This window comes from Triplophysa rosa, linkage group LG22, assembly GCF_024868665.1.
Source record: "Triplophysa rosa linkage group LG22, Trosa_1v2, whole genome shotgun sequence".
Taxonomy (NCBI): domain Eukaryota; kingdom Metazoa; phylum Chordata; class Actinopteri; order Cypriniformes; family Nemacheilidae; genus Triplophysa; species Triplophysa rosa.
The window spans coordinates 19,844,157-19,856,860 of record NC_079911.1 but is presented as its reverse complement, the minus strand read 5'-3'; the positions used below and the strand labels follow the sequence as shown (position 1 = coordinate 19,856,860).

Genomic DNA, 12,704 nt, shown 5'->3' with positions numbered 1-12,704 from the left:
TCAAACCCTTTAGAAACCCACTTATTTTTTAATCAAATTGTAGTAGTTTTTTGAGTAGACATTTACCTATCTATCGCCATCTCTGTTTAAAACATGAAATTGCAGTTTACTTGCGATTTACCGCAAAATCGGAGGTGACTGAATTTATAATTTTCAAAAGCTTACTGTTGTGAATTAAGGAAAGAAGTCCGTTTTGATTGATTAAAAAAACTCTTCAAACATATTACATATAGATTGGAATAAATTACAAAATAAAAGAAAACATACACATTCAGTAAATAAGTAAATACGTTGTATTTACTTTTCCATATGAAAACATTATTTGGGAAAACGCAGAACAAATATATCACATATAGTTTGAAATAAATTACAAAATAAAATAAAACATGTATACACATTCAGTAAATAAATAAATAAATACGTTGTGTTTACTTTTCCATATGAAAACATTATTTGGGAAAACGCAAAACAAATATATTACATATTGTTTGAAATAAATTACAAAATAAAAGAAAACATATATATACATTCAGTAGGTAAATAAATCTTTACTTTTCTATCTGAAAACATTATTTGGGAAAACCTAACAGTAAAAAAAATCAAAGGCAATAACACTTAAGTAAAGCTTACAGCAGCACAAGCTCTGACTGGGCTGAAACAACAACAGCCTTGTGATGTCACACATAAAATTACAACACATCCTGAGCCACAACACGTGACAATATTTTCTGTGCCTCTTACATGTCACACAAAATCCCTGCTATAAATATACACAATAAATATTCACATTCAGGTTTTTATTGTCTATCCGTTTCCTGTGGCTTTCTTATGATGTACCCAAGCCGAATAAGGACACAGCCATTTTGAAACACTGTAAAAATCTTCCACAGTCGACGAAAAAGAAAGTACCTATAACCAACTTACTGTAAATCCCTCAGAATGTGAGTATGTTAAAACGGACAATGAATGTTTCAGCATTTTTGCTGTTAAAAATAAAGTCATTTCTTCTGAATAATCAGTTTTGTGTTAGTAAAAAACAACATCTGTGTTACAGATATGCACAGCATACAAGGCACTTGTTTTCTGATGAACCAGTATTTGCAAAAAAAGAAACATATATTTTTTTGGGTGCAATTTCATAGACACAGAATTGAGATCTTTTCTGTAACCAAATCAATTATAACTTACACCTCAAACTTAAGGGTGTATTATTTACATTGACATTTAGTCATTTATCATCCAAGGCTTTACTGATTTTCTTACGTTTTTCAATGCTCATTCCATCCAAGCCCCTAGTACTTTGTGAGGAGTTGTAATTCCATTCATGTCCTCTAGGAGAATTCCTTGAACGCCATGAGCGGTTCTTCTGGGCATTACAGCGAAACAGCGCTCCTTCTGCCCGCTAGCGACACCTCTGTTCCCGTCCGATACCTTGTTAGGAGGCGGGAGCGCAAAGTGCGTGTGGCGCATTTCAGAAACAACAGAACTGCATGAACCGCAGGCCACGGCAGCCTGGAAGCCCCTACGGAAGTTCTCGTTAAAGAAGCCGTAGATGATGGGATTAACGCCGCTGTTGAAGAATGCCAGCCAGTGTGCTACAGGGAAAAGATAGCTACTTAAGAAGTCAATCTGTTGTCTGTCCAGATCCTGATAATCTGTCAGAAGCATTAAAGTCCAGAGTGGGAGCCAGGACACCATGAAGAGAACGGCGACCATGATAAGCATCTTTATGACCTTCATCCTTCTCCTGGAACGACCTCGATTCTCACGCAGGTTGTTGGAGAGCTTGGCCGCGATGCAGCCGTACATGATACTTATGAGACAGAGCGGTGCTAGGTACACGTGGATGAACATGACAGTGGTGTAGACCCGTCTCATATCGGCTCTGGGCCAGTCTTCAAAACACACAGACAGCGGGTAGATCCGGTTATCTTGGACCATGTAAATGTCATCCACATGTATGACGGTTAGGGTCGCGGCTGAAGGAAAGATGATGGCAAAAGCAAGGAGCCAAATGAAGATGATGGCGAATAATGCGGAGACTGGCCTCAGACGATGGCGAAAAGGATAAACGATGCCCGTAAACCTGCAATGAGAGACAAGCGGTAAATGCTGCTTTGTTATGCATAAAATGTCATTTCATTGTTATGCATAAGACGCAATGAGATTAAAAAGAGAGCAAATCTTTGCTGCGTCTCAGATATCTTTCCTGGGAAATCTCACAAATGTCTCCATCAGAGTTTTAGAAGAGATCTCAACTACGTCACAAACTGAGCTCAGGTTTGCCAAGTATGCAATCTACATTCATTTTACATCTCCATACTCTTCGTGTATCTCGTTTGTTTCTGTTTATGTCTCCAAAGCAATTCTCGAAGAAACATCTAAGACTAATTTGACACGCAACTGAGAACTCCATCAAATCTTCAGAGCTATAGAGCAACATCTGAGCAAAAACATGTTCCACTGTGGATATTGACTCATTATTGCTGTGGCTTTCCACTTGAATTAGCCCGTATACATTCAAACAGGGTAAAAAACATGCCTTACTGTCATGGTTCTGCCCCATCTTGTCTTGCTTTTCTTGATCTTGTGGCAGAGCCATGGCAGAACGTCTTGTTTAATGTGGAGAGAAGCATTTTGGGCCACTTGGCCTTCCACATGCTCTCTCCAGGTCTCGTCATTGTTCCTGCCCTCTTGTTTCCTCGTTAGTGCTCGTTATTAGTTCATGCCCCGCACCTGTCCCCTCTTGATTTGGTCCCTTATTTAATGCCCCTTTGTTCTCTGTCCTGTGCTGGTTCATTGTCTTATCTGGTGAGTTCTTGTTCCCTGTCAAGTCAAGTCAAGTCAAGTCAAGTCAAGTGTAGTCCTTGTTTATGTTATATCCAGTCTGGTTTCAGTGTAGTTAGTCTTAGTCTTAGTCCTGTCTTGTCATGTCGTGATCTTCCCTTGTTTTATTATGTTACCCCCTCATGGGTTTTTGTTTTATTATTAAAATGTCTTGTTAACCCCTTACCCGCTGTCTGCACTTGGGTCCTCTGTCCATGTCTCACCTCCACAACCCTGACACTTACACAATTACTGTACATTAATGGATAATAGCATACAAGAATCAAAGTGGTCAAGGTATGCTTTCTGAGATTGGCTTCTTTTCCATCGTTCGATGAACGGAAGGACCAGCGTGTGTTTCTGGTCATGAAAGCAAATAAATGATGGCACTCTGTATTTACCATGATTTTTAACCGTTAATGTGATACTGTACTTCACCCAAAAATGAAAATCCTGTCATCATTTACTCATCTTCGAGTTGTTCCAAATGTGTGTAAACTTCTTTGTTCTGATTAACACGGATAAAGATATTTGGAAGAATGCTTGTAACCAAACAGATCTCAACACCCATTGCCTCCCATAGTAGGAAAAAATAAAATGATAAAGTGTTTGTTCTGTTGAACACAAAAGAAGACATTTTGAAGAATGTAGGACAGCAAACAGTTCTGGGGCACTTTTGACTACCATTGTTATTTTTCCTACTATGGGAGTCAATGGTTGTTGAGATCTGTTTGGTTTATAAGCATTCTTCCAAATACCTTTCTCCATGTTCATCAGAACAAAGACATTTATACACATTTGGAACAACTTGAAGGTGAGTAAATGATGAAAGAATTTTCATTTTTGGGTGAACTGTCCCTTTAAAGGACTTTTCATAATGTAAAACCACGACACATCACGTCATACACATTTTTCATGCAAATGTACCATAAGGACTGATTGTTACCTATCTATTGCTATGGCAACCAGAGTGAAGACAGAGGCAGACACCGACATTCCCTGGACAAGGTTACTCATCGTGCAGGTCATCTGGCTGAAAGGCCAACCTGTACATTTAAGGACGAGAAGTAAAACGATGTATAAATTGGAAATGTTTTTCCATGTTTTGCATTTCATAGGCCTGGTTTCACAGACAAGGTGAGCTTAAGCCAGGCCTATGCCTTAGTTCAATTAAGTCGCTTTTATAAAAAATGCCTACTGGTGTGCACCTCGAGACAAAACAATGGCTCTTACCTAAGTCATTTTCATTTCAGACAGCTCAAACATTCATTTTAGTCTGGGACTAGGCTTAAGCCTCGTCTGTGAAACCGGGCAACAAAGATATTAGATCAAAGATAAATTAATTCTGCAACTGAAAGTAATGACAACTTTAGATCAGATGAAAACAGTGATGATATGAATAAATGCAATGATGATGATACCGAGGAGTCTGACGACGATTATAAAAGATGACAATATTGATAAATAGGATGATACAGGTGATGCAGAAGCAATGGTTTTGACTATCATCCACTCACCCGAGATGAGGCTGTCAATCAGCGTGGTGGGCACACAGAACACGCCCACCAGCAAGTCACTGATGGCCAGGTTGAGGATGAAGAGGTTCGTTACAGACCGCATGTTGCGATTCCTGATGACCACCAGGCAGACAAGCCCATTTCCCACGATGCACAGGAGAAGCACCATCAGGTAGGAGAGAATGTAGCTCACAGCCATGCCTGTGGAGTGGATGTAATACGGCAGGAGAGTGCAGTTGTCCAAACTGAGGTTGGTGGTTGAGAGGTTTATGGTTATTGTGTCCATGTTACAACTTGAGAAGAGGGAAGACCCCGGGGCAGGTATACATACAAACTGCACAAGATACACAAAATATCGATTACATATTGTGCATGAAATATATCAATCTAACACTTTACAGTAAGGTTCCATTTGTTTGCATTAATAACGAACATTAGTTCAACAGCATTTATTAATTTATTTATTCGTTGAACATTTATTTATCAACAGTTTATTTAACATTTACTCAATTTTAAGATAAGAGGAGTATCAGCTAACATTAGATAAAGCACAATTAAATAACACGAACTAACAAATTCGTATTTACTGACATTTACGAAGGTCAATAAATGCTGTAAAACTGTGTTGCTCGTTACTTGAACGTTAACTAATAAGACCTTATTGTGAAGCGTTACAAAACATCCTTAAAGACTTCCATATTTATTTATAATCTGAGGAAAAAAAGGTATTCAAGTTAAATAGAAGGATATCTGATAGTAAGAGGAATGCAAAACAGATCTGTTAGATTGATTTACTGCACTTGTCTTGAATGTAAATGACTGCCATTGTAAAATAAAACAATCGTTGATTAAGGATTCAAAACGTTGGAACTGTCAATTGGCTGACACACACAAAAAGAAAACTTTAGAGGTCTATAAGAAAAACTCACCTGTTGCTGAAGGCATGAACGCAAGTGTTTTAGATAAATGCACACTTCTGGTGTTCAGATGCTTCTGCTCTGCTGTGTGCTGTATGCGCAGCTGTCACCTCAGATTCTTATTAAAGCGCAACACAACATCCTGTTGCAGCTGTCGCTCGCGCGCCACTAGAGTCCGTCAGCGAGTGCGCTCCTCTATACAGCCACGTGACGTGTTTATATGCGTGTGACGTCACCGGGCTTTGCGTCATGTGGCGTTTGACATTTGTATTTCCTCTAACGTTACGCATTCGTTTCTAGTATGAACCGTTACGTTTGACAAAAGTAAAAGGTACTTCACTTTCCTCCGCATGTTTTAATGTTTATGTCCTGTAGCTCAGGAGGTCAAAGGTTGCGGACGGAACCGCAATATGACCTCTTTGTTATAGATTAACTGGTAAAGTACATACTTCGAATGTCATGGGTGTGCTTCCCAAGAAACATGCATCGTGGAAAATGCAAATGGATGGACTGTAAGTACAGTAGTTGTAAATATAATTCTTACACATTAAAAGAAACGTTTTGGTTTTATTTTATACATATTTTCAAGCAACCTTTGTCGACTCAGGAATCATCTTATATGTTACCACACTGTGGCGGTAGAGGAGAAAAATGCGTGAGAGAGAGAGAGAGAGAGATGTAAAAAAAATGGAATGTAATTCCAAAACTATCCATGTCACTCCCCCATCTTATTCAATGTAAATCCCCATTTTCAAAACACCACATGAAGGTGTTTTCTAAAGTTTCAGACTAACCCAAAACACCATCAACACACCGAGGGCCAGCACACGCCTGACATGCATCTGTTGCTGTATTAGTTAAATGAACATGTCTTCTGTGAGGGAGTGACTGAACTCCAGATTCAAGTTTAACTGGAGCTCCTCGAGTCCTGGGATCCGACTGCAGCTCTGGGAATCTGCCACAGACATGCCTTCCCCTCCTCTGAGGCCAGACCTCGTGCAGCCTGGATGGATCAGAGAGTGACGAACATCATCTCCGCCGAAGTTGGATGTCTTTCTTCGTGACTGTGTTTGGAAGCGCTGTTGACTTGCAGAAGGTTGCAACTGCATTTGAAAAAGCAAAACAATGCGCATCGGTTGGCGTAGGGGTGCGAGGATGCTCACGTGGTTGTGTGGACTGCTGGTCCTGAGGGTCTGTGTCGGACAGAGCTACGAACGCTGGGAGGCCGGTTCCTCGTGCTATGGAGGGTTTGACCTGTACTTTGTGCTGGACAAGTGAGTTTGACTATTTCCATGAGCTCCGAGAGGGTATTCAAATGACACAGTGACGGTAGATTGAGGCTCATTTTGAAGGAACAAACGGTTAAAGTCCAAAGAAATTCATCATCCAGCGATCTGAGCTGCGCTGAGCATCACGTCAGTTGATCCAGTTCATTGCCGGACGATGAGTTTCTTCCGTGACTTAATGACTGTACTTGCCTGCGACCTTTAACCTTTTGTTCCAAGTCATGGGTTAAATATGAGGTTTTGATATATCTTGATATATATTCTAGTGCAATCCAACTAATACCTATCATTTTTGCCAAGTGTCGTTTTCCAGAGTCTGATTCTTGCTCGCTGCACTGGTCACTGTGTCCATCTGCGCTTATGTCACCGGCGATTTTGTGAAAAGTGGAATAGACAAACATTGTTCGTTGCATTTGCCAGTCATAGCACAGGCTGAAATCTACAGCTTTACATCTACAGACCCTTTAAACGGGTCTGCCATCAGAACATTTGTACCGTGGCATGCTTTTATCAGTGCGTGTGGAAACACTTAGCGTGAAAGCAGCGAGGACAATAGACCACCTTTAGAAAGAATGTGAGTTTGGTGAAGTCCGCACATACACCTGAAGTGAGTTTTCAGTCTACAAAAGGAACTGACAGAATTATTTCTGCCGATTTAGAGGTAGAGACAATTCCTAAACAACACCCACATTTACTCAAAAACCAACATAACAGAAAATCTATATTTAAAAAAAAGTGTATTTTCTGTTATTGAACCATGGCAGATTTTCACTAAATATATTATCTTATAAATATGCAGTATTTAATGCTTATTAGGAAAAAAAATGTAATAAAAGATTATGAAACAGGTTTTCTTACTCTCTTTATTGTTATTGGTTTGTCTGGTTTTGGTTCCGGATTATATTTCATATATGAAGTGAACGAACCATTCGGGTCAACAGTGAAACTGATGGTACCAGGAGTGTTTGGGTTCCACATGTGCTGAACCTTTCCACCAGCAGGGCCAGATGTTCCTCACAGCTCACCAGAGACTCATATTTGGACACGAATGACAGAGGAAAAAGAAAGAAAAAGGGGAGGAAACGTACAGCAGCACGCTATTGTTTGGTTTCTTTTCATCGTGTGATTTAAAAGCAGAACTCTGTATTTGTGCCGGTCGATGGGCCAGAAAGGGTTTTGAATGAAGGTTGGAGGTTCTTATCGGATGAGGTCATGGCGGAGAATTGGCGCACAATGCGAGATTCATTTTCCTGTTGAAAGCGTTACAGCTGCAGTTCAGGCACGATGATGATAAAAAGCTGTCAGGACTGTTATCCATAGCTGAGCTTTTCAATGTGTCACTGTGATTCTTCTCCTAATGTCACAAGATAATTAAGTTAGTGTTCTAGTTATTTTGCATTTGAATGCCGTTTTGTTTATACATGATAATCGGTTCGTCTTGAGATATCCCAGCCACATAAACATCGCCTTGGTCTTGTGTCTTACAACCTAAAGTCTTAGTCTGGATCTGGGTCTCAGCTTATGGTCTCAGACAGGACCGCAATCTCATTCCTATGTATTAAACGTGATCATTCACTTCAGCCACAGCACGACAGATTTCCGTCATCATTCACTCACCCTCTTGTCATTTCCTTCTTCCGCAGAATGCAAAAGAAGATATTTTGAAAAAAGTTGGCACCTATTCACTTCTATTGTACGAACACAAAACCAATGCAAGTGAATGGGTGGCAGTTAACTATACATTCTTCAAAATATCTGCTTTTTTTGTTCTGCGGAATTAAAGAAATGACACGAGGGTGAAGAAAAGAGGATGGAATTTTTAGTTTTGGGTGTGTGCTTGACTTTTGCTTCTGGCTCAAAATCCAGTCATTTTTACACCTTGAGCTAAAGTTGTCTTCGTACTGTAAAATACCGTCCACGCTGTGAGAAAAGAGATGCATCAACATCTGCTGAATTGATCAAGACTGAATTAGCAGCACTGGTGTGTTTGTGGGGGTGGACGTCCACGGAGGAAAACTTATATTGGCTTTGGACAGCTTTGACATCCCTTACGCAAGTCTAACATTCTTTGTGGATTTGTCTCCACCGCAACGGCCCAGCCAGATGAGCTATTGCACAAACTCCACTCTTAAACAGAGTCGGCGGCTCACGGCTCAGATATGAGCTTCTGCGTTTTAAGAGGGGGAATATTGCCGTGCCACAATTTTACAGGATTAATCTTGAGCTCTTGAGATAACTAGGATGTCAAGTGTGTGAACATTGGTAGTGAAACCATCAAACTGCGTGCCCCGCATTAAAAAGGGCTTTCATTTCCAGAAAGAGCTTCTGGGTTCTCCAAGTAGCGTCTGTATGTTACTGTGGCAGATGATGTCGCGTCTCAGACACATTTTACAGACCTCATTTCTTCTGCGAAAATGTCCACATTTCTTGCTCATGCTGTAGAGCTCTGGGTTACTGTGAGAGACTTTTCTTACCTAGAAATATTCATCAAAATGTGCACTTTTATTAAATCATCCACATTTCCATGTTGTTAAAGGGATAGTTCACCCCAAAATGAAAACTCTGTCATGAATTACTCACCCTCTAGTTGGTAGTCAATAGTGCCTCAGAACTGTCACTTGCTAACATTCTTCCAAATATCTTTATTTGTGTTCAAACAAACAAACAAATTGATTCTATTCCATGACAGAATTTTCATTTGTGGGTCAACTGTCCTTTTAAATGTGTTGTCAAAATCAACCTGCATTTCAACTAAGATATGTTTGATGGAGGAAATCTTTGCTTATTTATAAAGATGTTTGCATTCTGGTTATAATTATTAAGAAGGATTGCAAAAATGCACATCCTGTTTGATATATATTATGTCAAATCTGACGCAATGATCTACATTAAAATCTTTCATGCATTTTAAATGTGGCTTAGGAAACCAAATGCTATTGAAACAAAAGACAAACTAATGATGTTTTGTGCTAATTCTGAAAAACTAAATGTTTAAGTGAAATCTTTAAATCTATATTCTCAGATCTGGAAGTGTCCAGCACCACTGGAATGAGATCTATTACTTTGTTGATCATCTTGCACACAAGTTCATCAGGTATTCTATTCTACTCCACTCCATTCCATTCCGTCACAATATATTCTACTCCACTCCACTCCACTCCATTGTATTCTATTCTATTCTTGTCTATTCTATTCTTGTCTATTCCATTCTATTCTATTCTTGTCTATTCCATTCTATTCTATTCTTGTCTATTCCATTCAATTCTATTCTATTCTTGTCTATTCCATTCTATTCTATTCTTGTCTATTCCATTCAATTCTATTCTATTCTTGTCTATTCCATTCTATTCTATTCTTGTCTATTCTATTCTGTTCTGTTCTATTCTTGTCTATTCTATTCTATTCTATTCTTGTCTATTCTATTCTATTCTTGTCTATTCTGTTCTATTCTGTTCTTGTCTATTCTATTCTATTCTTGTCTATTCCATTCTATTCCATTCAATTCTATTCTATTCTTGTCTATTCCATTCTATTCTATTCTTGTCTATTCCATTCAATTCTATTCTATTCTTGTCTATTCCATTCTATTCTATTCTTGTCTATTCTATTCTGTTCTGTTCTATTCTTGTCTATTCTATTCTATTCTATTCTTGTCTATTCTATTCTATTCTTGTCTATTCTGTTCTATTCTGTTCTTGTCTATTCTATTCTATTCTTGTCTATTCCATTCTATTCCATTCAATTCTATTCTATTCTTGTCTATTCCATTCTATTCTATTCTTGTCTATTCTATTCTGTTCTGTTCTATTCTTGTCTATTCTATTCTATTCTATTCTTGTCTATTCTATTCTATTCTTGTCTATTCTGTTCTGTTCTGTTCTATTCTTGTCTATTCTATTCTGTTCTATTCTGTTCTATTCTATTCTTGTCTATTCTATTCTGTTCTATTCTGTTCTTGTCTATTCTATTCTATTCTTGTCTATTCCATTCTATTCCATTCAATTCTATTCTATTCTTGTCTATTCCATTCTATTCTATTCTTGTCTATTCCATTCAATTCTATTCTATTCTATTCTTGTCTATTCCATTCTATTCTATTCTTGTCTATTCTATTCTGTTCTGTTCTATTTTATTCTATTCTTGTCTATTCTATTCTATTCTATTCTATTCTATTCTTGTCTATTCTATTCTATTCTATTCTTGGCTATTCTGTTCTATTCTATTCTATTCTATTCTTGTCTATTCTGTTCTATTCTATTCTATTCTATTCTTGTCTAGTCTAATCTAGTCTAGTCTCAAGCAACTGATTTCCTACAGCTGTGGCACTTTCCCTCTACAGTTTCCTTTCCTTTATAAGAAAACCATAAATAAATCAGTGAACAGCTAAATAAATGAGAACTTCTCAGAAATAAAGTCTGGGCCGTACCATCTTTACTTTGGCTAGAGTTAGAATTGGCACTGTCAAAAAACCATCAAGCAACAGTAATAACTGATATCATTTAGACTCTTTTAATGTCACCCAGATGGAGAAAATTGCAGCTAAGCTGTTTATGAACCCAAAAGAAAACCTCACCTGTCCCTCTTTCTCTTCAGCCCCCAGCTCCGCATGTCCTTCATAGTGTTTTCAACAGAGGGCAGGATCCTAATGAAACTGACAGAAGACAGGTAAGATTTGACAACTGATTTAATATCTGGCTTTAGTTTAGGAATTCTTGAAATAAAAGTGCCTGTCGATATAATGAAAGAATGAGATAAATAAAGCGAGTTTAAATGATTTGCACCTGCAGAAATGTCTGAGTTTGAGTGAAAATGTGCGATATTTGATTTCAGACTATGGCGTCCTGGCAAATCTGACTTTGAGACGTCTTCTAAAATTCATTACTAAAAAATTCCTTAAAAGCTTGATTTAATCTCATTGCTTTCTTGGACAAACATTTCTCCCCTCTGGTATTTTTCTGGTGTAAGATTATCCATAACCGTTCTCATTATTCTACAAAGGTGCATTAAAAGATCAAAACATGTGTGATGGCTCCGTACGAGCTCGGTGTCTGCCAGACTTTATAGAACTCTGCAGGTAGCCGTGTTTAAGCTGTGTAATGGTCTGTAATGTGTGTGTCTGATCAGGGACAAGATCCGCGCCGGGCTGGAGGAACTTCAGCAAGTGTTGCCAGGTGGAGACACCTTCATGCACAAAGGTTTTCAGAGGGTAAGCCATCATTGTTGTCATCGCTTGCAGCAGAATCCGCACGCACTCTTCAATCGCAATAAATATCTTTGTGGTTTTCCAGGCAAGCGAGCAGATCTACTATGGAACAGGTGATGGTAAGTGGGTGAGATGTCACACGTATGACATTTCAAAACTTTAGCAGATTGATTTGAAGAACCAAGAAAAAGCACATCGGTTCCCAGCGTTTCGTCGTTTTACATTGAAGCGTTCGACTCCCTGGAGGTGTAACTATTGAATATTTCTCTGTTAGGGTACCGCACAGCGAGTGTCATCATTGCTCTAACAGATGGAGAATTGCGTGAGAATGAGTTTGATTTGGCGGCCAGGGAGGTGAGACATTGGACCATAAATCCTTTCCAATTCTTTCTGCACGGTGGGGAAAAAAACGATTGAATTTACCCGCAGTGACTGATGCTGTGTTTACAGATAATGACTATAGACACGCTTTTTTCTTTTCATTTTGTCATCAAAAGAGTACATCTTCAAAGCCTGCTTACCATGGGAACAGCATCAACACGCTATACGTAACTCACAGAAATGCACTTTAACCCTATTTATCATCATGAGCTTGCAACACAAAAACACCTGAAGAAAATATCTCATTTATCAAATCACCCGCATTTCTAGCAGCTTTAACTGAAAAACAACACAAGCTGTGGCCAGTTTGGCACCATGAACCCGGCTTTGTTTCTTTTAGACTTTGTCTGTCTGTCCGGTTATCTTGATTTCTATTTGCAGAAGCACACTTTTATAACCTAATGTGCAACCCAACACTCCAATAACACCGCTGTCTATCATGTGACGTGTTTAAATGGCAGGCCGGACGCTCGCGACAACTGGGAGCTTCAGTCTACTGTGTTGGAGTGAAGGACTTCAATGAAACCCAGGTAAAGTCGCACCTGCCCAGCCGTCACAATGCCCTCGTTGTGAC

General features: G+C 38.9%; 2 protein-coding genes across 3 annotated transcripts in view; one reads left to right on the top strand and one right to left on the bottom strand.

Moving 5' to 3' along the window:
- Positions 1 to 461: 461 nt before the first annotated feature.
- Positions 462 to 5,418, bottom strand: npffr1l1 (neuropeptide FF receptor 1 like 1). Its single transcript, XM_057321491.1, has 4 exons — positions 5,273 to 5,418; positions 4,344 to 4,677; positions 3,773 to 3,872; positions 462 to 2,086 (listed from the first exon to the last, which is right to left on the bottom strand). Exons 2-4 carry the CDS (start codon positions 4,627 to 4,629, stop codon positions 1,276 to 1,278), a joined length of 1,197 nt encoding a protein of 398 aa, XP_057177474.1. The 5' UTR covers positions 4,630 to 4,677; positions 5,273 to 5,418; the 3' UTR covers positions 462 to 1,275.
- Positions 5,419 to 6,051: 633 nt separating this feature from the next.
- antxr1b (ANTXR cell adhesion molecule 1b) overlaps positions 6,052 to 12,704 on the top strand; it is a 28,374-nt gene continuing 21,721 nt past the window's right edge. For both annotated transcript variants that reach the window (XM_057320307.1, XM_057320306.1), the window contains exons 1-7: positions 6,052 to 6,534; positions 9,569 to 9,640; positions 11,140 to 11,211; positions 11,671 to 11,752; positions 11,835 to 11,868; positions 12,024 to 12,103; positions 12,592 to 12,660. In XM_057320307.1, coding sequence (XP_057176290.1) covers positions 6,386 to 6,534; positions 9,569 to 9,640; positions 11,140 to 11,211; positions 11,671 to 11,752; positions 11,835 to 11,868; positions 12,024 to 12,103; positions 12,592 to 12,660 — 558 coding nt within the window. In that variant the 5' untranslated portion in view covers positions 6,052 to 6,385. The remainder of the gene's footprint in view (positions 6,535 to 9,568; positions 9,641 to 11,139; positions 11,212 to 11,670; positions 11,753 to 11,834; positions 11,869 to 12,023; positions 12,104 to 12,591; positions 12,661 to 12,704) is intronic.

Coding starts and splice junctions, on each gene's coding strand:
- npffr1l1 (XM_057321491.1), bottom strand. CDS start 4,629: ATGGACACAATAACCATAAACCTCTCAACCACCAACCTCAGTTTGGAC. Junction 3,873..4,343: donor GATTGACAGCCTCATCTCGG/GTGAGTGGATGA, acceptor TTAAATGTACAG/GTTGGCCTTTCAGCCAGATG. Junction 2,087..3,772: donor GTTGCCATAGCAATAGATAG/GTAACAATCAGT, acceptor CTCTCATTGCAG/GTTTACGGGCATCGTTTATC.